The sequence below is a fragment of the Haemaphysalis longicornis genome, unplaced genomic scaffold, assembly GCF_048455015.1.
Source record: "Haemaphysalis longicornis isolate Haplotype H1 unplaced genomic scaffold, Haemaphysalis longicornis Haplotype H1 scaffold_3, whole genome shotgun sequence".
In the NCBI taxonomy this organism is placed as follows: Eukaryota; Metazoa; Arthropoda; class Arachnida; order Ixodida; family Ixodidae; genus Haemaphysalis; species Haemaphysalis longicornis.
Window position 1 is genome coordinate 104,041,140 of NW_027526335.1, and position 25,082 is coordinate 104,066,221.

A 25,082-nucleotide genomic window follows, 5' to 3' on the forward strand; every position below is an offset into this window, starting at 1 on the left:
TGAAGACTTTATCTATATAAGTACGATGTCAACGACGTCGCTGCGCATGAAGCGCATTCTAGACGCTCGCACGATAAAAATGCAAATGTATCCTGCCAAGGGCACGTATGATGCCTCATCCCGTACAGGAGTGCACAATGTCCGAGCACTCGTTGTTTATATATGTCCAGCTGGGCCGTCCGCTGCACGGAACTAGAGGGGGACGCAGCCATAGCGCGCGGCTTCCGATTGCCCGAGCACACGCGACGCGTATGGTAAGTGTCTCAAGAAGACCCTCAGCCTCTCCCTCTCTCCACTTCCTTCGCTCTTCTGTCGTTACGTTACGCGGCCGTCGTCTCGCTGTATCCGAACTGCGCACTGGAGCGCTCCCGAGAGCCCGCACGCTTTCTTGCATGCGAAACCCATTACGTCAGTCACAGGCTGCTGGCTTTGACGACGTCGTCGGAAGTGCCCCCTCCGGCCTCCTCCGCTCAATATCACCATGTCCAATCTCGCGCGCTGCACGCGCGGACGAAGGCTGCAGCTCGCAAATAGGTTTGAGCGCGAACGTCGCTCGAATCGACAGCGGCTCTCCTCCGCTCACACTTCGTTGCTCCAGTGTTTCAAAAACATGGGAATTGTCAAGCGCGCAACAGACCAGCAACGGCGAAACACGTGACGTAGGGCTGTCCACAGTTATGAGGCTTCAGTAAAGAAGCTTTCGGCTACGGGAGCACCGGCACCAGGCGGTTTCGAAAACTGGAAGCTGCGGAGCAATTGTGGACCACTTTCGTGACCTTTGTGAGTGACCCTAGATGACCACGTGAAATATTGCAACGACCCTTCTTCCTCCCTTACCCCTCTCCCATCTTTCATATTCCCCATTCCTTCTCCACCAACGCACGCCAGAAGCTGAGGTTTGTGGGATTGATTAACGCTGCTGGCGTTTATCAATCCCACAAACCTCAGTGGTAAGTTGCCACTAGAGACCATATATAGTGGTAAATTACCACTAGAGAACAAACAAAACACTTGCTCATCACTTTGCGGTACCAACGTCGGTGCTAATTGAGGAGAGAAATAATTAGGAGATCCCGCAGGAAGTGGCTCCATGGAGGCGAAGCATGCTGGTTTGGCCGCGTTGGGACTGTACCCGTTAAGGGGGATAGTTAATTTACCTAACGTCGAACGCTACTGTGCGACAATTCTAGTCGTAGTTTAAAATTTCCGGGAGGCTCCTTTGCGCACTTCTGGCAATGTATGAGCCGTCTCACGGAACGTCGGCTTCACCGCTCGGTTTCGCAGCGCCACCGAAGGCAATTATTCTGCCTATCTGCCCCATTAAACCTCCCGATGGTTACGGAATATTACTGATGGGAAGCCGTTGCGCAGTATGTGGCAGCGTATATCGGCGTCACATTACGACCATTTCCTATCACCCTCACGAACAGCTATTTGCATCTTCGCGGCACAACACACTACCAAAGATCATCTGTAGGTACATGCCTAAGTAATCATGAAGTTGTTTGAAATACTAAACTATGCGCAAACGGTTTGTGTAGTATTAAGAATGTATGTATGTATGTATGTATGTATGTATGTATGTATGTATGTATGTATGTATGTATGTATGTATGTATGTATGTATGTATGTATGTATGTATGTATGTATGCATGCATGCATGCATGCATGCATGCATGTATGTATGTATGTATGTATGTATGTATGTATGTATGTATGTATGTATGTATGTATGTATGTATGTATGTATGTATGTATGTATGTATGTGTGTATGTATTCATAAATGTATGTACGCATTTTGTGCGCATGTATGTACGTGGGTAACTGGTTTGCGTGCGTGCGCGGTGGTTATAGCACCTCACGGGTCTTGTCCTAGATATATATGCAGGGTCGATTCCGTCAGACAGGTGCGTAAACACCGACGCAGGTCGCACCGTAGACGACGGCACGCCGGGAGCGGCCAAGGCCACTTTCGATTTCTTCCCGAGAACAAACTGTGCGGCTGGAGAAGCTCACCGCCTTGCCCCAGGAAGCGCGCGCACACACACGCACGTCTCCGTCGCGTGTTTGACGCGTGCGCGCGCCCCAGTAAAAGCGCGATCAACGGACGCCAGTAGTAAAGAGTGCGTACGCATTGTGTGCTGTCCCGCGCGCGCTGCTTGACGAGATAAATGAATGGGTGCCCCGTCCGGCCCGGCGGAATACAAGCGAACGCACAGAAGAGGAAGACCATGCTGCGCTCGAAGTAAGCGACGGTGAAGCGCGGTGGAGGCTGATGACATTGGGGTGCCCGGCGCGGAGTTCCCGCTATAGGAAAGCGTTTTGCGGGGTCTTCCCCGTCCAGGAATTCGCAGAGATACACCTGCGTGCTCCAACGTGGAAGGGGGCGGAATCGCAGTTTGAGAAGTGCGTGTTTTATAATTAGCGGTTCTGTGGCTTTCGGTGTTTAGGAAGAGGAAAGAAGTGGGTCGAGGTAGCACAATGACGCGTGGACCATGGTTCTCCTGGACTCTTTTTCTCCGCAATGTGACGTGTGGCCGATTCCAGGAAGGAGGAAAAAAAGAAAATCTCTCCCCGCTGAATTAACGGGGATGATGAATGAACGGTGTGCGTTATGAATTGACCCCACGTTTGTGTCTGTCGGTGAGACTTAGAAAAAAAAGCATGCACAGTTTCACCGCGGAGATATAGGACAAGGTAGAGGGGATCGTCAATGAGCTACTCTATGAAGCTCATATTTTGCAGGCGCGTAGATTCTATTGCAGCTATTACAATTTGCCGTGAATTTTCTAGTGACTTTTACCGGGGGTCCTGCCGACGTGAATACGAATTATCTAAAGACCGCTTCGTGTTACTCGCACACCTCTTCGAACGATAGAAACTTACTCTTCACGCGCTGCTTGTTGCAATCCCTATTCTAACAACATTGACTCAACCAATGAACTAGTGTTTCATTTTTCTAAAGACCTTACCCCCAAAGTCGCAGTAGTAGTAGTAAAGACTTTTTATCCGGCCGAAACTACAGACCGAGCACGTCGACCACCTGGGCGACCGTAAGCGTTCCACGAACTGGCTCTGTCTTGCTTGAGATGGTGCCAGGGGATTTCTTTTGTAGCGCAGTTTCGAGAGACGCTCAAATAGGGTCTAACCCAATTTCTGCCCCCATTGAGACAAACTAGCGAGCCAAATAACGATTCACAACACTTCTGCCACCTGGCGTCATGTATAGATTACATTGCGTCATGCACAAATCATAAAACAAGATCAATGAAAGGTCACGCAAAAATAAATTAAGCAGTGTAGCGATATTCGCGTCCTGTTCGCTATGAGTCAGTCACTCGATTCATCAACGTCGCTCTCAGGGTGAGAGGAGAGGCAAGAGAAATGGAGGTCGGTGGATACTTATGTGCGCACTCGTCTGAGCAACTCGCAAAATCACGGTGTTTGCGCAGCCGCTTTCGTCCAGCGCCGCTCACGGCCTTCCGGGACGGTAGGATTAGGCCGCGGCAGGCATCATGGAAGCCTCTCCGTCTCTCTCGCTCTCTCTCTTTTACTCACTCACTCACTTACTCTTTCTCTTACTCTACCTAGGAAATTGGCTTCTGGAGAATTTCACCACGAGAACCCCTTCTTTTCCGATGGTATTTCCACGCCTTTTTTTTTCTGCTGCGCTGCCATCATCACACCCAAGACAATGGTCCGCATTAGCGCCAAGTGCAAACGTACGTCGTTGCGCGCGCGTTAAGTTGACGCTTTCGCACGGAGAAGAAGAACCTGTCCCAGAGCGCTTCGCGTTTACAGCACTAGGCTACGCGAACCAAGCTCCCACACTTTAGCAAGCTTCACTCTTTCTATCTTTGTGTACGGGAAACAAAACATAATAATGGCGCGTCTCTCTTTATTTGAGCGTTTACAACCGCGCACGTGTGTTCAGAAAGCGGCCCGAGAGAGCAGCGCGAAAATCAGAAGACGCGTAACCTGGCCGGAATCTTTGTATTTTCTGGGAACCTGGTTTGTGACGTCCTTCGGCAAAACGTTATGACGCAAAAGCGGCGGAGGAGGGAAACTGTGTATACGGCGAGCAGGTGCTATGGCACTGCACTTTTTCTGTTTCACAGAGCTCTCCCGGGTGCTATTAAGCTAACTGGAGAAGTTTTGTCGGGGAGAATGGCGCTGTTGGGTATGTTTGCGAGCGCTGCCTTCTTGAGGGGCCAGGAAGACAAAATACAGGTTTGGTTCAGAAATGCCTGCTGTGGCACAATAACAGAGACGCTAACATTAATGCGACGTTCCAAAACACCATCTAGATATTAAGGAAACATGACGCCGCAGTGATTAGACAGCCACTTACAGGCCGGGTTCTTATGACGTCACAGGATCTTGTTCGAGCTACTGCCGGCCGCCGTCCAAAGCCACGCCGAGAAACGTGGCTAAATTTAGCGGTGCCTCTACTTTCACTTTGTCGTACGGCTCGGGTGCTCTCGTGCGGTTTGCTTGCAAGCTCTTCGCCTTCGTACAAGCCACAGCCTCAGGGGCTGGAAATCAAAGCCCACGACATTGTATTCAGACTGCCTTAGCCTGTGAACAACACGCCGCAGGCCATCAGCAGGATCCCGGCTTATATCGTTCACCGCTTCGGGTGATTCGAACGGGATAAACACAAGCTTCGAGGCGCACGAGGATGGTGGCGAAAAACACAAACAAAAACTGGGAAGCCACAAACAAGCGTTGTTTCTCCGCATGAACGTGCGGGTGCCGGCTCCCGGTGTTTAACAGGTAGCACGCCAGAGGTTTCATTTGGCGGGAGGCCATTATTAGCCCGATACACGGCAGCACCCTTAATAGTCAGGTGACCTAGAAACAAGGGCCGCCTATTTTCGTTGATTTTAATGCAGCAAGCGGCGCCAGCCGAGCTCCTTATCAATGATGTGTGGTGCGAGTTTGGGTGGTTCGGCCCGTCCCAGAAGGTAATGGGGTGTAGCTTGCATGGAATGCGTACGCAGAAAATGCGCAGGGGAAACGGGAATCTTGCTGGAATTCTGCAGTGATTAACCGAACTTATCCACGCACAAGGAAAAAATAATGTATGTACCAACGTCATCATCATGAGTCTGTTTGTGCCCACTGCATGACGAAAGCCTCTCCAAAAGATTTCCAGCCACACCTATCGAGTGCTAGCTGAGTCCATGTTTTCCCCCCAAATTTTTGTAGTACATCTCGCCAACGAGTTCTTGGCCGACCCCTAGTGCGTTTGCGGTCCTAATGATTCTAGAATGCACACACACACACACACACACACACACACACACACACATATATATACATATATATATATATATATATATATATATATATATATATATATATATATATATATATATATATATATATATATATATATATATATATATATATATATATATATATATATATATATATATATATATATGTATATATATATATATATATATATATATATATATATACAAGAGAAGAAAAACTTCGAACAAGGTAAAAGCACGATTGTGGCCTACGTTTCAGCAAAGAGAACTTGCTTTCCTCAGGGCCCTGAGGAAAGCAAGTTCTCTTTGCTGAAACGTAGGCCACAATCGTGCTTTTACCTTGTTCGAAGTTTTTCTTCTCTTGTATATATATATATATATATATATATATATATATATATATATATATATATATATATGTATATATATATATATATATATATATATATATATATATATATATATATATATATATATATATATATATATATATATATATATATATATATATATATATATATATATATATATATGTACGCATATTTTCTCTCACACCCACAGATACAAAACTGAGACAACAGTCTAGAGGGACAAGAAGGGCCTAGAGGTGTTAGTTGCCTTTTTTTTTGTGCGACGGAAGGAATTTTGAGAATAAAAAGAAAGAAATGCAGAAATAGACAAAGAGAGAGAAAGAGAGAAAAATAACGGAGGGGGGAGAAGGGAGAAAGAAAGAAAGAAAGAAGGAAGGAATGAAGGAAGGAAGGAAGGAAGGAAGGAAGGAAGGAAGGAAGGAAGGAAGGAAGGAAGGACAGAAGAGGGGATAAATATGCCCACCGAATGGCACCCCAACCAACCAGCCTTCGGATTGCATAGCCGATGCCTTACCTATTGGACTACCAGGCCGGCTGTATCCTCCGCCACTTTCCTTGATATTTTGCTGAAGGTAACCGCACCCTCTTCTTGGTTGTGGTTACCATCATCGCTCCGACAGCTCGGGGGACAACGCTGTGGCGTCTAACACGAAGCTAAAACAGATTGGGCGAGTTGGTACAAGGTACATGCATGGTCTAACATGAAGCTGGTAGTTCGAAATCGAACAGCGGCGGCTATTTTTCTAAGTGAAATGAAACATTAAAGACGAACGCCTGGATACACGCGACGTTATGTTCACGATAAGAGACCCCAAGGTAATCCATAAGATGTCCCGAAAGCCCCCACTAGCTCTTCTGATAGTGTTGGATGCGTTAAAAATAAAGTTTGAAACATGTTTTCGCACTATTGGAGATGTATATACGTACTGCGCAAGTGCGCTGAATTTTAACGAACTTCACTCAGCAGCGGTGCAGCTTTGACGTTTCTTTCTTTGTTCTTTTTTTCTGACATAGGGTTCGGCTTTCTCGCGTAGTACAATTAATTTACGACACTTTCACTAACATTATTGGCTCAGCTTTCCGAACACAGCTGGCGACGAACCTTCACGAACAGTGATGGTGATTGCGGAGCCCTACGGTTTTAAAATACAAAATTTTTAACATTCTTCAAAAGTCGACCGCATAAAAAAACTAGGCAGTATAGTTGGTCTACGATACTAATAAAACGCCAAATCCACCGCTGTTCCGTTGGCTCCTCTGTAATCGTGCCCGCATAACCTCGTGTATTTTCCTTTTTTTTTGCGTGTGGTCAGCTGTAAACCCTAGGAGTGACTATTTACCTTGCCAATCATAGTATGTCGCAGGGCTGCTTGGTTGTGAAACGATAGTGCAATCGTCGAAATATCGAGAAATAAAGCATTCGAAAAAGTCTATAGTACGACCGAAAGGCCACTACAATTTGTTCTAACTTTCGTCCCTCAGAAAGTGAAAAAAAAAAAAAAAAAACGCAAAAAATCAGCAAAGAGGAGCGCGTTAGTCGCAAGCTCCTGAGCTCATTTTTGTGCATCACATGTATAGTTTACACAAGGTTTGACGCCACAAGACCTTAAAAGGGACAAAAAAAAAATGAAGGACAGAATAGAAAAATACGTTCTCCTCGCCAGTTTCTTAGAGACCGCGATGGCCTAATGAGAATTCTCCTCAGGAGTTATCGTGGCTACTTCTCCTGGGCTTTGTAAAGCAAGCGTGACTCAACAGTGCTTGGAAAATCCAGCGTCGAACCAAGGACACGACAGTTCCTGACAACGAAGTGGGTTCCATCGTCCTCTGGCCGATACTGAAAAAAATTTCTCAACCGATTCGGACAGTCAGCGCCCGTTGGATGAGAAATGCGCCCATGTACTCCATACAGCTGGTTTTCTAGGCAGGTGTTTGCCATTGCCGCACTGTCACCGTGCTGCCCCGGAACCAACCCCGCCCGCATTTGTCGCCAAAGCTGTGTATTCTCTCTCACGGTAGCTCGCTGCTCGCATGCGCTGTTGGGAGGGAGACTTTTTGGCTCCCTCCGATGCGTCGTTCCTACTTACTGTTGTCGGTATAGACGAGTGAGCGTAAAAGGGACATCTATAAACAAATTCAGTCTCGCTCCCTTCACTTCTAACTCCTCTCCAACCTGTTTTTCCCGCGCATGCGCATAGGGTTGAGCCGGGGGAGTGTTTGCGTACACGGGATCGCCGGATTTTCCTTTCGCGTAGCCACAAAAAGCTTCGCTTTAAAAAATTAAACTCGGATAAAAGACGTTAAATTCGGCTTTAATGTATGCTAGGCTTCCTAAGGCAACGCCACTAGCGATGTTTTTTTTTGTTTTGTTTTGTTTCTGTCTCACTCTTTGTTGTGCAGTTGTCATCTATTATTATTCCGCCGGGTGGTTGCGGAGTATCGTTCAAGCGATCCGGAGCAGACTGCCTTGGCCTGCCCCCATCAGCAACTCCGAACTCCGCGAAATGATGCTAAGGGAAACACTTGTGAGGGGCTTCCCCTTCCGCTATCGACGCGCTTGTTGCGCGGGGCTGGCGGCGACGGAGCTCACGATTCGGTTCTGACCTATACTGGCTTTGGCAGTCGAATACGGGCCGTATGCGTTTTTTTTTCCTTGGACGAATGCGGTGTTTACCGCTGGAAGTATAGAGTGTACGGAGCTAGATTAATGCGTTCCGCGTGAGCCATAATTGGCGTGACTCACAGTGCACCAGGGAGCACATTCCTGGAACAAAAAGGACAGAGAGAGAGAGAGAGAGAGAGGGTAGGGAGGGATAGGAAGAAGAAGGGAGGGAGAGGGAGAGGGGGGCTAAGATGCGTGTTGCAAAGAGAAGTAGGTTCAATTCGCAGTTTAAGTTCGATGACAACGATAATTTGTAATGCCACAGCGCAGCTAGTTGGGTTCTACCAAGCGGAGAGCATCACCTCGCCATATGCGTTTCAACGAAGGCTGGATAATGACACGCTGTATTTGCAGGATGACATGCGGCCATAGAACTCCGTAGATGTGCCCAGATGAGGCCGTAGTTTAATTACCCCCGGCACCGAAACGTCGCCGCTTGTCTGCTCGGCCCCCCATTCCTCTAGTTCGGGTGCACAGCCCACATAAGCTGAATTCTCAAATAATTACAACAATATTTATTTGAGTGGTGCGTACGTGTTAATTCCCACACGCATGCCCCAACACACAAAAACACTGAACATGTATTTTAGTGAGCTGAATGGCGAGAGTCTTTTAAACCTCCCAAGAGCCGTCTGAACCGGAACACTTTGGTGCCCATACGTTTATCTTCGCGTGACGATCGCACACACAAAATAGCGAAGGTGTTTCATCTCGAAATACTGGCTGTCGATAGCAATCGCACCTTGTCACGTTTGATCAGAATCCCACGAAGGCTAGTATCACCTGCCCTTCGCTCAAAATCTCGAGGCGCGATGGTGAAAACGCGCAGTCCGAACGAACTGCGGCAGGGCCATAATACGGCGAACGCTTGGCGCAAAGCGCACGAAGAGTAGTCGGCCTTGACGTAAAGTATACGCTGTCGCGCGACTCTAAGCGCACACTCAATCCGCAAGCTAAGCGGGCTAAAGGCGCGAAGAATTACGCGGAAGCTGGCGCGCGGATCTCTTCCGAGAGTCGTCCAAATGGGCCATGACTGACTTCATTAGTTAATTCGTCGCTTGCCTTCATCTCTATACACAAAGGAGTGACATTGGCGCTGATAAAGAATTTTGATTACTTTAATTCTTTCTTTAGTTTTATTGAGGCGAGCGGCTTAGGATGACTAGAAGAAACGCCCGACGAGAGATGCCGAGCAATGTTGATATGGAAGATGCATGATCGCGTATTCTGACGTAACGACCGCCCGAAAGGCCGTCAGAAAAGTATCTGTCGTATTCAGGATCCGCAGTTAACCCGAGCATGCACGATTGCATCATGAGTGATGGTCAAAACATCATAAGGTACATGAAACCTCTAAAAGGTAGAGAGGGTAAAATAATGAAAATAATAAAGAAGTAGAATGCGTATACGAGCAAAAGGAACCTGAGCAACATACATGACTAATTTCAACCGCTTGGGCTCTCTCGGTCAAACGGTATTGATGGTACACTTTACGGCCATCTCGTGGGTCAGCTTCCCCACAACGACCTCTAGCGATCTATCCATGCGCGCCAACAAAGCAAATTCGGCGAAGAACCGCAACGGGCATACCAAATGACTGAAAAATGCATACTGCTGATCGCCATGCTTGCGCTGCGTGATGTCACGGCGGCGCAGATCAAAATTTCCAGTTATACCGCACGCTCGCGACGTCATCATTTGCCGAAACTTAGTTCTTGGCTGCATGTGCTTGTCAGATGAGTGTGGTGAAGTCTCCACCCATGTTATTTATGCTTGGTTTTGCGCATCTTTGCGACCTGTCTAGGAAGGAAGGAATGGCGGACAGTGCAGGCAGGTCCACCAGTCTCGCAGACCTCAAATAAAAATCAAATAAAAGTCGAATCACTTCTCCCGGATAGGGGGCCCAGTCCTCACTGCCGTGGCGGCGATCGTTATAACAGGCTCATCCACCAGCACCGTGTGAAGCCGAGCTCAGCCTGAGCCCGCTGTGGCCTACACGGAGACACGTGTAACGCTTCGCTCGGCGGCGAGAATTATTCATGAGGCCAAGCGACCCTTTCCCGTAGTGCTACACAATTCCTGGGCACAACCACGCAGTGTCGTCAAACGCGCCATAAAAAGAACCGCGCGAAACGCTTTGACGCGCACGAACAAGTTTCGCTTTTGTTACGGAACACGAAAAAGGGTCTGGACGCCGATCCAGGAGCAAAAAAAGAAAAGAAGAAAAAACCGTCGGAACCAGGCATTGCAGCTTGTTTGACGTAGCTTTCTTATATGCATATGAGCTTGCGGTTGGGGGCAAGAAGACATTAAAGAAAGGAAGGACTGGAGTGGAACTACCCCAAGGAAGAAGCGGTGCGTCGAGGAGGAGGAGAGAGCGAAAAATTCCTCGTAAGTGCGCGTTGTTACGCTTCCCTTCCAACCTGTGTGCCCTTGGAGGCGCGAAATAGTTAGAACTGTTTTACGCGTTATATAGCTTGCGAAACACGGAGAGAAGCTGGCTTACGAGTCCCCGGGGGAAATTTCAGGCGACGCGTAAAAAAGGATGGAGACATGAACAGCGGAGGGCTCAGGCTTGGTGCTTGGGGCACGCCATCTACTGATACAGTCTACGCTACGGCTACCAACCCCTTCTGCCGACGGAATAAGGTGTTCGGACGACTGGTTCGCTCTACCGTGTCATTTTCCGCACTGCCCGACGTTGTCCAATGTATAAGTAACCAGTATTCGTACACGAGCTTGTACGCAACATAAAGACTTCACACCTGCCTACTCTTAATGCGGCAAGTCCCGTAGTGTGGATCGATGGCTATTTTTCCGGGATCGGCAATATGTGACGGTTCGTGTCTCGATTACAAACCCACTCCACACGTAGTGCGACTTCAAATAGACACACGAAGGGTTCACTAGCCTCCCACGCTAACCCCCGCTGTCCGACGCCAACGCGGCGACTCGCGTTCTAAAAGTTCAGGCACGTTCCAAAGACTTCAGAATCAGCATTTTGCTAGCTCCATTTTAGTGTAGCAGTTGCGCCGTAAAACTCCTCTGTAGTGGCTTTTGAAATGCGTAACCATTTCTACGTGGCCCCAAAGAGGAAACACGTTGGCCCGTCCGTAACTCTTGATGTCCCTTTTTCGCCCCGTAAAGAACTTCATGAATAAAAGGGCGCCAGGGTCCACATATTTTCAATTACTGCTTATATTGCCACTAAAATATCTTTCCGCAGATGCATTTGATATAGTAGTAAAGCCGATGTTAAAGGGGCCCGATGTAAGGCGTTTTCTATGTACATATGGAGGCTTTAGTGAAAGGCTATAAGGCTTTTGTGCGTTCATTTTATCCTGCCTCTATTTCCCCCGTAAAAGGTGTTCCTACCAATGCACTTCTGTCCATTATTGAAGCCGACTTCAAATGGGCTCGATAGTTGAGCAGTGCAATCCGACAATTTTTGGCAGTTCCCGCAAAAAATTTTTTTTCGTGGTTTCTCCGGTCTTTTTGTTTATAACACAGCAAACCGTCAATATAACGAAATGGCTTTGTTCGAAGTGTCGCTTTATTCGCCGTTTTTCGCAATCCCACCTGCAGTTCAGCGGGAGCGAATAGCAACCTATTTTACGCAAAACCGCCTATAACGAAAACAGTTTGAGCAGAAAGGAATTCTTTATAACTAGGCTTTACTGTAAATAACATTTAGGGGAATTATTCCTCGCGTTTGAGGCAGGCTTGCTTGTGTGCAGCGTACCCGAAGCTCCCTACATCGCGTCAGCCACCGGCGTCTCCCATCGGCACGGTGGTCGCCGGGTTCGCGCTTGTCGGGGCACATCGGCAGCCCACACTCGGTGTGCCCGAGAGCCCTCACCGGTGTTTGCGCAGCAGCGGCGCGCTACTGGGTCCCCCGTATTGCAGCCGTGACCTCGCCGCCATCGCCACGGTGTCACGCGTCGAAAGGGCTGAGTCCACAGTCGCGCACGCAGCCCGAAAGCCACCACCGTTCGATCCTCCCGCGACGGTGCTATAGTCGAAGGGGAGGCCAGACGACCTCTCTCTACAGCAGGATTAAGCGGGCCACGTCACGTGACTCCCTTAAATCACGCTCAACGGCACTCCGAAACCGGAACTCCCCCAGTAAACCGTTCGTTTTCGTTTCAACTTTTGGTGGAGCTGCAGCAGCAGCAGCCGCACGCGTTTCTGCAAAAAAAAAAAAAAAAAAAAAACATTCTGGCTAAAGCGGATGCGTGAGCTGAAGCTAAACACTAACTCGCGAGAGGTAGGGAGTCGATTTTCTGGAAACTTAACGCGGCCTTCCCGTGGTGTCAGGCTGCCGGAGTCACGAGACAACGCGTTGCTACGAGCCGGTAGAATTGCCGAGAAAGATACAGTAGTTTGTTTTGAACGGACTGTACAGGTAATGCGCGTTTGGGGGTAACCTTAACATTTACTTAGGCTTTACAAATATCAGGAGCGACGGTGAAGAACGCCTCCTACGAGCTGGGAGCAAGCCATTCGCACGCGATTTAGTGATGATGACGCGTTTTGGGTAGCGCTCGTTCGTCGTCGTCGTCTTGACTGCGGGGTCTCGCATCAAAAGTTCATTCACGTGCATGTTGACTTCGCGATCTTCGACCCCTGGCATTGCAAAATCACTTGACAATATTTATGCCAGAAACCTTCCTTACATTTTCGTTTCTAACTATAATATTTGTTATTGCATAGTGGTCACGTTGTCGCTGCTGTGATTGCAAATTGAGGGGAGGCAAATCACGAAATCACGCATTGGTTTATCTCCCGTTAAGAGTTACTCGAAATTCTCGAAGCCACGTCCAAGTTACAGTTTAGCTCGCGACCACGTGTGGTGGGGACCGGAAAACGACCTAAACAGAAGCGCCTGGCTTCGCCGGTAAATACGTAAAAACGTGGGGTTAAAAAACGCTCGTAGCAATAACTGCTACATGAACAGAGTGCAGGTGGCTGCTCTAGGGAGTATCCTACTGCATACTGAATAAGGGCCGCCGAGGTGGCCGCAGCCAAGCCAATCCACATTCATTACAGGAACAACGAAATGCAGTTAGCAGCAGCTGGTCATAAAGCCACCTGCAACGCTACAGCGGCAGCTACTACAAACAAAGAAAATGCAGTCGACACGTGACTCATCAAAGCAACGAGTCAACGTCTACCTACTCCACTGCTGTTAGGCGATGGCTAGTTTCAATGGCTGACTGCCTGGGGTGACGTTGTACATCAGGCCAAACGCCCAGCGCTCACTTGTCTGACAAGCACACTGCAACACCACGTCGACACGCAGGTTCTTGTAACATGGGTACGTGTAAACCACGCCATATTCCCTGCGCAAGGTGAAGCCGTATATATAAAGCTTAAACAAGGCACTCAGCTGCAACCCCCTGTCAAGCACGAGTATCCAAAAGCTGAATACCAAAGACAACGTCCACTTTCAAGACGGGGATCATTACGACGCGATTCCGTCATTTCGCGGTCATCGTACTTTCGAACAGCAATATCTCACTCAGTGGTCGTGACGCCTGGACCTCGGGGCGACTCGGATCGGTGACTCAGGAGGCCGGGCCCTTCCAGCTCACGCGACGGGCTCGATGCGCAGCACAGTGGATCGGTGGGCGACATCATCGCCGCCCCGGTGCGCATATGCACAGTCACTCCACATACAGTCGCCCGCCCCCCGCAGCACAAACAACCAGCTTCACTACAGCCGCTGCACAGGTCGGCGGCGAGGCTGCGTACGCACCGCACACACCCGCTGTAATGCTCGCCTCGAACACGGCACTTGTGCAACCGACCGCGCAGGATGACTGCTCTCCCGTGCGGCAGCGCACATGTGCGAAATACGCGCGCACATGAGGAGGTGGCAGTTGGGAAACGCCCCTCAGGTAACAAGGCCTGCCACCTGAGTTGCGATCAAATTAGCCATCCGTAAATTGCTCCTTTTCTATAGGATGAAGATGTCAACGAGAACAGCACAAGAGCGAGATTCGTCGGACATAACGGCGAAGCAGGGGCAGCTGTCAAGGTAGGAAAGGTGGGAGGCATTTTCGCCGAGGTGGCGTTAAGTCGGCGCTGTCACTCGCGTACTGCAATACGGTTCTGTCCCTTTTTGTTAGCTTTTTGCTTCCCTCATGGCGAGAGGTAGCCAAGCTACATAACAGGCCTGAATTCACGCAGCTGTGCGGAGGTTGCACCCCTCCGTAGGTTTTCGCTCTCTTTTTGTGGTTTCTACATCTCTGAATAATCGTGTTTCGCTTTTTTCCCCTTTAATTCGACACAAAGTCTTCCGGGACCCCTCTCTTCCTCTCTTCCCCACCAGCAAAGCCCAGAAATAACGCTGCCACCGATAGCACTTTCCGATACGTGCAAACTGCTATTCGAGTACACGCAATTTCTACCGGGTTCGCTTTTTTTATTTTTCGTGTATAAGGTTAAAACTGCGGGCTCACATTCACATGGCCTTTTGCACGCACCTAGCAGGGTAAGGTGAGAGCCACATGTGGTGGAGCCCACTTGTTCCTAGCGGACAGGTCCGTTGCGTGGTGCGCCTAGGGCGAAACGCGCACGCAGCTTTGTGCCCATGGCTGCCGCCTACCTGGCGCTGTAGGCTGCGTGTGGAGCGAAACGTACGACTCCGAGCCCGCGCATCCGCCTTCGCTGCTCGTTCAGCGGACGTCAGCTCGAACGCACATGTGGTATTGAACTCAGCGGTGTTGCACCCAATCGCAATTCGCCGGGAAAGAACAGAGGGCCATTTTTCGCATGCGGATGTTTGCTGCCTGGCTTTTTATACTGAAGTGGGCGTGGGTAAAAATAGTGCCATGGTTGAAAGCGGTTTAACCACATTTTTCGAGAGGTAGGCTCGGTTCGCGCCCCAAGAGCGTGCAGTGAGCGCGCACAATTGCACCTCAAGGCAAAAAAAAAGAAAAAAAGAAACTGCCATACCATACACGTTGAGAGAAGTGTTAAAGTGACGATTTTTCGCGCACTAATTAAACGCATCTACGAACGATCTAAATGTATACCGATACGTGATTTATCGTTTATGAGAAAAAAGGCATACAATTGTACTTCTTCATGATGGATGCATGTCTTGTCTTATCCAGAACCGTTTCTTTTTCGCTATGTTGAACTGAACTTTTTAGCACAATAGAAGCCCTGTTTTGCACTCGTACAGTCTTCTTGGCAAGTAATTTTTATATAAGTCGTTCCGGTGTACTTTTGATAACACGAGGGTTAGAGCCGTTTTCTGTAATCATATTCCCTCCAGAGATGATCATGCTTCACTTCAGAACATGCAATGTGGGAAAGCCAGCTTGCAAAAACCAAGCTTGCACCGGTATTTTTAAAAGTCGGCTTCGCCTCTAAACAGTACCGCATTGCTGGGAAGGAGAAATTTAAGCGGTCTTATATCCAAATATTAAGGCACTATTTTTAGTTTTTTTATAGCTTTTCAGTCGGCCACCCGATGGGTAAATGCATTAGATTTTTAACAGGACGCACTAAGAAAGCTTTCGCTTTAAAAAGATAAACACGCGGAGCGAACTTGGATGGGGCCAGCAAATGTATAATTTTCTGATGACACGCACCTTACTCTGTCGCCCTATCTCCCGCTCCGTAACTTCGGTGAAATAACGGACGAATCGGGCGCACTACAACATCACGGTATATAGACGGTTACGTGAATCACCGGTAGTCAAGGTCAGTCTCACGCATCGTGTCCCCTCGAGCTTGGATGCTGTGGCGCACGCGACTAATTACGACAGCGGCCGCATTATATGCGCCGACCAATCGGGTCAGGGTGAATGCTGCGCGCGTGGAAGACGCGGGGCACGCGCGTGTAAGCGCAGCAGCGTAAGCGTTGCTTTGCATGCGCCAGCTACAAGGTGAATCGAACAGAGGCAGCAGTCCGGCGGATTACGCGCGCAATGAGAAAAATTGCTCGTATACCGCTGCGGTGGCGTAACTGCAGAAAATTGCTCTCGCCGTTGCGTGCAGTGAGCGGCTGCTGGCACTAAGGTCAGGGTGGAAAAAGAACCCCGGCAACTCGGATAGGGCTATGTCTATCCTTCGTTCGTTTCGGCCGGGGCGCTCGATAAAATCACAAGCTACGTCACTGAGTTTCCCCATAGACTAGAGAAATGCATACTTCTCTGATACTCGACAGCGTACTAAAAACTGGTGTGGCCCGTATCTTTATTGCGTGGTGCAATTGTAAAGCTATGAGCGATTTTGCTGGACGCGGAAGAATAACGAGCGTGTATCAAAAGTTAGATGCTTGATGTTAAACAGGAAGCGTTGAACCTGGGGCGCACCACAACTGAACGCCTCACCACTTTGGTGTGTATGTACAAACTGAACACACCACGGGGCTACCGACTATCAAGGGCCCCGCAACGCAAGGCTTTGACGGCGTAACGGCACGGATGTAACTGCACCGAGGTTAGCTTAACGACGTTCTCCATCAGGGAAAGTTTGCCGCAATCGAATTATGTCCTGAAGTAAAAGTTCAAGCAAGGACCTCCCTTTCTCGCAAAATCTCTGAGCATGAAATTCAAAATCAACCAAAAGAAAAGTTGTCTTTTAGGGTTTCTAGCACATGCAGTCAGTACGCACGTGACGAGATTGTTGTCGATCTGGTAGCTACAAATACAATACCCTCTGTAAAAATACAGGATATTTAACGAGCATGCTATGGCCCGAAAAAATAATAAGCTGCAATCGTTAAAAATATCCGCCGCTATATCTGCCTGCACGGACTGCAGCTTTTCGGATACGCGGAATGAATCAATCGGAATGACGTAACTACCGTTGTTCGAAAGGGGAACTACTCGAGCGGATAGAGTCGCTAAGTGCGTGGTAAGTAAAATCGTAAACTCAACGGTGGTAACGGGGGTTCAAATAAACTGTACCGCGGGAACATATTCATAGGCAGTAAAGAGCGGAGAAAGCTATCAAGTAACGCGGCACGCGCTGAATAACTCAACCGGATGAAAACAAACCCGGGGACGCGTCAAAAGAGGAGAGCAGAAGGGCTGGCAAAGCGATGAGGAAGATAAAGCACGGAGCCACGGATACAAAAGCGGCAGCCGTGGAGAACGGAACGGCAACAACACCGGAGGTTCAAGGCACGCGGGAGACATCCTCCCTGTCGAACGAAGAACAGAGAAAGAAAAGGAGAAAGCGAGGGAGGATGTAACTGGTTGTCTCCGAACGCTAAAAGGAAAACCGAAGCACCGACTTTACAACGCAGCACGAGAAGGAAGTGCAGCGAAAGTGCCGATGCCCCCGGCCGCCTCAAAACACCACCACGAACGGTCTTTCCTTCCTTCCTCAGCAGACGACGCTGGGGCGGCAGGCCGTCTGCACGCGTCGTCTGCTCTGCGCGCTGCAGACGACATCGACGGCGACAGACAGAGGAGAAAATCCGCGGCTAATCCTGGGGCTACTAGGCGGTCTCCCAACGGATTTCACACGGGCTGGCGAAAAGTCCGTTATGCACCGCGCGGCCGGGCCTTAGACTCCCTCCTCTTGCCTTTTTTTTTTTTCTCTCGTTCTTCGTCGCACGTGGATGCGAAACAGCGGCGCAAACAAGGACCCCTTCCCGCGCACAAACGGCTTTGCGTCGCTGCGCGCACGCGAATCCCCCTTATTTAGGCTCGCCAGATCCCATCTCCTTCTTGAGCAGCGCCTCGCTCGTTTTGCTTCTTCTGTTTTAGGGCGCGCTCCGTCTCGGGCCGATAGGTATCTTGAGGAAAAAAGAACCGCGGTCATGCAAATGGCCGCCTCCCTCCCCGCCCGAAAAGGCGGCATTGCTGCTGACGTGCTCCGGGCCGATCCTTGCGTTCGCTTCGCCTCTGCGTCAGCGTTTTGCGTGTCCGCGGCGTTCCAGGAGTAGCCTGACTTGACGGGTCGCTTGTTTGCGACGGTCACTGCAGCAGGGTCAGGGTGGCATTAGATTTTCCACCTGACGGATCACGCTGCGTACCGGCTTTCGTTTCACGGACGCCGGGGAGACTCACGCACGCGCAAAAGAAGGATCGAGGATCAGGTAATTAGCTTCATCATTATTAGCCTGGTGGCCTTAAGACCTCTCCAATATGCTTTCAGCCGCTACTATCACTTTCCACCGCAATCCATCACTCGCCCACCAATTGTCTCGTCTCAATCCTGCACAGAGTTCCCTGTCTCCTTTGTACTTTTAACCCGATCGACCCCTCAGACTGATCACACTCAGCCGAATGGCGTCAGTACTCTGCACCTAGGCCCAAATGCACTTTTTGTCTTGATTTCAGCGAACATGTTTGCTAGATAAGTTGATTCCCTAATCCATGGTGCTCGCTTCATTTCAATGAGAAGTACACAGTACGTACCCCTTGTCATGTTTTTTTAAGCCATGGAAAGGAAAAGTATCAAGTTATAGCGTACACACCAACTATTAGTTAAGATAAGCATAACAGGACCGAACCCATCAGATAACTGCTTTGGAGTGCATTTGCAGTGTCACTGTTCGATTCACATTACCGGATCATCATTCATTCATTCATTCATTCATTCATTCATTCATTCATTCATTCATTCATTCATTCATTGTAGTGTTTAACGTGCAGGCGATGAGGCGCGCCGTAGTGGAGGGCTGCGGATTTATTTCGACCACCTGGGGATCTTTAACGTGCGCCGAAATTTCGCCCACACGGGCGTTTTTGCTTTTTGCCTCCATCAGAAAAGCGGCCGCCGCGGCCGGGAATCGAACCTGCGTCCTCGTGCTCAGCAGCACAACGCCATAGCCACTGAGCCACCGCGGCGGGTACCGGATCGTCTGCCGACTCAGCAACGTTTATGTACTGGCGGTAACGAAACGATACGTCTATGCGCTCATATACCTCGAAGAACTGCTGAACTGGGGCGTTTGAACTGCTTAGGGGAAAAGTACGCACAATTAAGACGTAGTGTGGACATTGTACCTTGAGCAGCAGGCTTCTATGTGCACTATGAATAACTTGTAGTGACAGGTCGACGACACCGATTCCACGTTCGACCTCGGCGAACTAATTTCGAAAGAATCGGCATGCAAAAGATTACATGTGTACAGAGTTGAGCTGCTGCATCTGCCGACAACGTTTCGTAACATAAGACATCCGAGATTTACCGGCGACACCATCGCCCGTTTGCCCGAACGCGATAAGTGTAGGAATAAGTTCTCAACTACGACTTCAGCTCTGTCTAGGTAATAAGTCGTTTGCCCGAAACTGATACAAACGCTCGGTTAAGGTAGTGTTTCCGTCGGTTTTTCTGTCAACCGGCTTATTTGCCGTGGCCGACTTCGTCTTATTGGCGTCTTTTTCGTACGCGGGAACTTAATCCGGAACTTATGCGTACGGGCAAACGGGCCCATATTGTTAAACGATTTTAAGTGCAATGCACTTCTTAAGCGACCCTGAACCTGCGTCCACCGGCGATGTCCGCATCACATACCCACGTGGGGGATTGGCCAGGAATCTCCTCGTCTTCCTTGGCAACGGGGGGAGATGAACGCGCGCTGCCTGGCCGCTGACATGGCACATACCCACGTGGGGGATTGGCCAGGAATCGGGCGTGAGAAGGGCTAATGCACCCGCTTAAAGGAGTACTGACACGAAATTTCAAAGCTGAGATCCGCTCTAGCAATCAAGTACAACGACAACACAAATAGGTGTCTGTGAATAAATGCATCTTTCTTTCTTTGTAGTTGTGTGTGTGTGTGTGATCTCTCTTTCGCGAACATTACCGAACCGCGCAAATTCAACTCGTGCATTCGCACTTTCACATTCTTCCCCTCGGGGAAATGCGGGGAATTTTTTCTAGAACACTAGTAAGAATAACGAGTCAGGTCTGCACATAAAGCTAAGAAGCAGGCGGCATAAGGGTAATTACCTCCGAAATAACGAGTGATATTAAAAGCCAAGCTGAGGAATAAGCCTGTGGAAAAGACATTATTATAATGGAAGAAACATGAGCACAATTACCTTGAACACGTGGTAAATGGGAACCCAATCCATGTGGATGAACGTGTGCGTACTTGGGGAGTACTTTGAGAAGACAACGATGACGATTGGGCACTCAAAAGAAAGGTACTCATGAATGCGTACGTACAGTTCTCGCGAATGCGGCAAAAACCCGCGGCCTCCTCAGGGGCCATAAAACGAGGCCGACGTCAGCCCGAAGACCCGCCTCAGGAAACATGTGACGTATCGCCCTTACAAACAGAGCTTCCATCATGGCTTAGGGAAAAAAAATAAAGCTAAACACGGTCTTGCTCTAAGTAATAAAAAGAAAGAAAAGCTGGCTGAAGTGCATGCAATTCCAAGTATAACCTCTCGGGGTCAGAAAGCGGGAGACAGAGAACTAGGTGCATAAACTTAATATCATTTTTTTTTTGTGTGGAAATGTGAATCGGTAGGAACAAGATAGAATTGGTAGAGTAAATGTAACGTTTTTGGTCCTGTTACTGCTGCTGCTGATGATGATTATGATGATGCGGGAGTCTATGCCCCTTTGAACATATTGGTGTAGGTTTCGAAAATTCGTTGTTCTGAACGATGTTATGGCATCTGTGTTGAATAGGCTGCACAGTATGCACGAACGACCGAACGGAATTGAGCCTTACAAGAGCCTTGCAGGTTGCAGATGACAGGCAGGGGTTAGTCGCATAACGTTCGAATGCTTATTTACGCCTGGGCACTGCAAGGTCACGACCGCTGCGTACTGCATTTGTAAGAGAGTGAGCACGGAAAATTGAGAACCAAGGGAAGGAAAAAGGAAACTGAAAGTAGAAAACAACGAAGCGAACAACGCGGAAGGGAGTCCGAGACATCGCAGCTTCAGCGAATAAAATGCAGGAAGGGAAAACACTTGCGAAACTCCAGCACGGTTTATTATAATTTCATTGCGTGCAACCCTGTCAATTCTTAGGCGGCCGCGTATAAATAGAGGCACTGCGCACACGTTCGCGTGGCTTCATTCCCAGCGTACAAATGCCCTACCGCGGCATGCGTACATGTCGCCTGTTTCACCCGCGGCATTGCACGAAAAGGACACACAGAGACATCGCGGTCACGCGATCGCGCGATGTGGTCGCATGTTTGTTTGATCGTCATTCACGTCACTCCTCCGCCTTCTATTCGCTTTTTTTACATCTCTCCATTATCCTCTTTAGTTTCTAGTTCATAATCTGTTTGCGGTATTAAACACGTCCTCCATTCCAGCAATCATTAGAGGAGGGGTTCAAGCCGAGAAGAATCTCGCCGGAACCTCGCAAAATAAACGAAGAACGTTCGGCTAACACACTCGCGCACAGAGGCGCAGGTACTTAGCTCTCGAAAAGATTAAACGCCACGTTCCCTGCCAAGATTTCCTCTCCGCCGTTCGTCAGAGTGGACAGAACATCAGGCGATCACGCGTCAGGGCGTGGTAAATTACCGCGTTACGCCGGGAACGCTCACTTGCCGTGGGCACACATGCGACGGCGGAGTGAAGTACCGAATCGGTAGCAGCGTAGAGTTGCATACTAATACACACTAGAGGTAAATATGTCGATGCTATCGCATGCTATCGTGGACCCCGCCATAACAGCATTAGCAACGTTCCTTTCCTACTGTAGGCGTGGTTAGCCACATGGCTACTATCCTCTCTTGAAGCCAGAGTTAACAAGATAGGGTAACACTTTTTAGGTGCGGAGTACCTTAGGACCGCACAATGTCCGTCCGCGTCCGGGCGCATAGCATTTACAATCGCAAAAAATCACAGGCGCTGGCCGGCAGGATTCGAGCCTGTGTCTGGTAGACCAGACAGAGTTAGTGGCAGTCGTCTTACCCATTGGGCTACGACCGCGAGTCAAACGGCTTACTCCCTCGCCTGCAACGGTGCGGAGTACCTTAAGACCTCCCAATGTCCGTCCGCGTCCATCCGTGCGCACACCACCATGAAGCGAAAATCAAGCGAAATTCGATTTCAGCCGTGAGTTGCGGTTTCATTTAGGGAATAAATAATCAAGGTGCAACTCACAGCTCAAATCGAATGACGGTCGGGGCGCAACTTGGATGTCAATTCGAGTCCCCGTACTTCGCACCCTCGCCATTATCTACGGAGTGGAGATGTTGCCATTTGTTATTGTTCATAATGCACGAAGCTTTGAAGTAATACCTACAAATGAACACTTTGTAGCTCCACGTTCCTATCGACAAAACAGTATAGTTTTGTGCGTTCTTTCGCAGCCAGAGCCAACTTTTCTGCCTGATCATGAGCCATGCCAAGGACAAGTGGAACGTTCCCACCCGGGACATGACAGAACGCTCGCTGAAGCGCGGCTCGCCTATGCACTATAGTAGACATTAGCGCTAAAGTCTATAGGACGCAGTATACATGGCACCACTGGGGCTCCGCAATCGTCTGCGAACTGCAAGGGACTTGATGCGTCACTCGACTCTGCCGTAGGTTTTCCTATGAAACGATCGGTGCAAAGGCAGTCCTGCAACTGCCCGCGGACTGTCCAGGGCTGGAAAATCGAAGATGCCAAGTGAGACCATTCAAGCGTTCTGTGTTATACCAAGGTTGACTGTCCCGTTACCTGACCGTGCCATGATGAGTGAGAGTCGACGTGTGAAGAGAGTGAATGAATGTCAGCTCTGCTCTGAAACGAGGTTGGCCAGGAAAAACGAAGACACTCTCCTGCCGCGTGCATCTTGCCTGGGTACATTTACGAGCCTCCACACTGCGGCCGTAGAGGGAACTAGGGGCGGGGGGCGTACAAGTGCTTGGGATCGCGTAAATACAATAGTTTAGCTTTACCCCTTCAACACGCGTGTTAAAGCTACGATACTCGGTGGCTCAGCGGCCAAGGCGTTGTGCTGCTGAGCACGAGGACGCGCGTTCGATTCCCGGCCGTGGCGGCCGCTTTTCTGATGCTGGCGGAAAGCAAAAGCGCCCGTGTGTTTGAGATTTCGGCGCACGTTAAAGAACCCCAGGTGGTCAAAATTAATCCCGAGCCCTCCACTACGGCGCGCCTCATTACCTTTGAAGCGTCGGCGGGTTAAACCCCACAATCAATCAATCAATCAATCAATCAATCAATCAATCAATCAATCAATCAATCAATCAATCAATCAATCAATCAATCAATCAATCAATCAATCAATCAATCAATCAATCAATCAATCAACCAATCAATCAATCAATCAATCAATCAATAAAGTTGCGATACTGATTTGAAAATAAACAATGCGGAGGCCCTCCGATCACAATAGTTAAACTATCCGCTGACCCACACACACACACAAAAAAACACCTTTCAGCACACCGACCATTATATGGCCCGTATGACCATCAGTTTAGCTGTAACACCTTCTGTGGGCTTCTTGCGCTGCGAAGGCCACCCATCAGATAAGTGCAATCATTCCTAAAACAAATATCGGCTAAAGAAACCCAAGTTCCCGAAGTAGCTCCCTGCTCACACCTAGTATATCGCATAACCATGCATCGCAGTTGCAATCGCCCCGCTTCTACAGGCGAAGCATGCTCGGAAGGGCCGATAAGGAGACGACATTAACCACAGCCTTGGGCGGTCCCTGCGAGACCGTATCGCATCCCCCTGCTGAGTAGGTAAGTTGAATTAAGGCCGCCATTTTTATGCTTCTGCAAGTGTTCCTTTTGCCCGACTGTCACGTGTGCGCATGCGCGGGAGCACGTAATAGCGTTTAACGGCCACCGCAGAGCTGGTCCGACTTCTCGGGCCCCCCGGCGGGCAAACGCGCCCGCTCCAGAAGGTCGCGTTGAAATTCGCTTTCGATGTGTACGGCCGATCGTCGCGGAAGGCTACGCGTCCTGATGGCCGTCGCCGCCGAAGACGGACCTTGAAAGTCACTCCCCGACCAAGGTCACACGGGATCGCCGATTTATAGATCTCTCTCCTCTGGCGCCGCCGCCGTCATCATCGATGGTCACTTTCTCCGCGACGGCGACATCGACGGGGGCCCAGCGCTGTTGCGCACAGGAGCTCTCTCTGGACAGCTAGGAAGTTGGCTGGTACCAGTATCACGTGGTTAGACATTGCGAAGGGAAGTTTGACATCCACCTCAATGCAGCCGTACGGCTACAAAGGAAAGCCATACAGCTTTCTCAGAAACTTCGCAGTTGAAGAAAAATTCGTCCTGCTCCGGTTTAGCGGTGGTCCGGGCTCGTATCCTGGACGAGGGCGAATTTTTCTTCAACTGCGAAGTTTCTGAGAAAGCTGTATAGCTTTCCTTCGTAGCCGTACGGCTGCATTGATGCGGACGTCAAACTTTCCTTCGCAGGAACCTACTCCACCTTGGGGATTTCCCTTAAATCTGGTCGATCAACACCGGTGGTTAGACATTATATCGAACGTAGGAGCTTTTAGCTCTCTCCCTTCGTCCTTCTTTTTTCGAAAACTTGTCGAAAATTTGTTCATAAATATTGTGCAATTGGCCGAAAATATACCCGCCGACGTGGCGCAGTGGCTAAGGCGTTGTGCTGCTGAGTCCAAGGACGCAGGTTTGATCTCGGTCCCGGTTGTTGCTTTTCTGGTGGAGGCAAAAAGCAAGGACGCCCGTGTGTCGAGATTTCGGTACACGTTAAAGACACCGAGGTGTTCAAATTAATCCAGAGCCCTCCAACCTAGCCCAGGTGTAGCTTCGGCGTGCTGGGAGGAGAAGAGATAACTCTTATTGCAATAGAGCAAAAGTTTCTTTGCCCC

General features: G+C 49.3%; 1 protein-coding gene across 9 annotated transcripts in view; it reads right to left on the reverse strand.

The window, feature by feature from the left end:
* The window catches only part of LOC144174974 (ETS homologous factor-like), a 405,488-nt gene that overhangs the window by 91,822 nt on the left and 288,584 nt on the right, over positions 1–25,082 (reverse strand). The window contains exon 1 of one of the 9 annotated variants that reach the window (XM_077703974.1): positions 13,839–14,078. The exons of the other annotated variants lie outside the window; for them this stretch is intronic. Coding sequence (XP_077560100.1) covers positions 13,839–13,975 — 137 coding nt within the window. The 5' untranslated portion in view covers positions 13,976–14,078. Of the gene's footprint in view, positions 1–13,838; positions 14,079–25,082 lie in introns of those variants that run through there. 9 annotated transcript variants of the gene reach the window in all.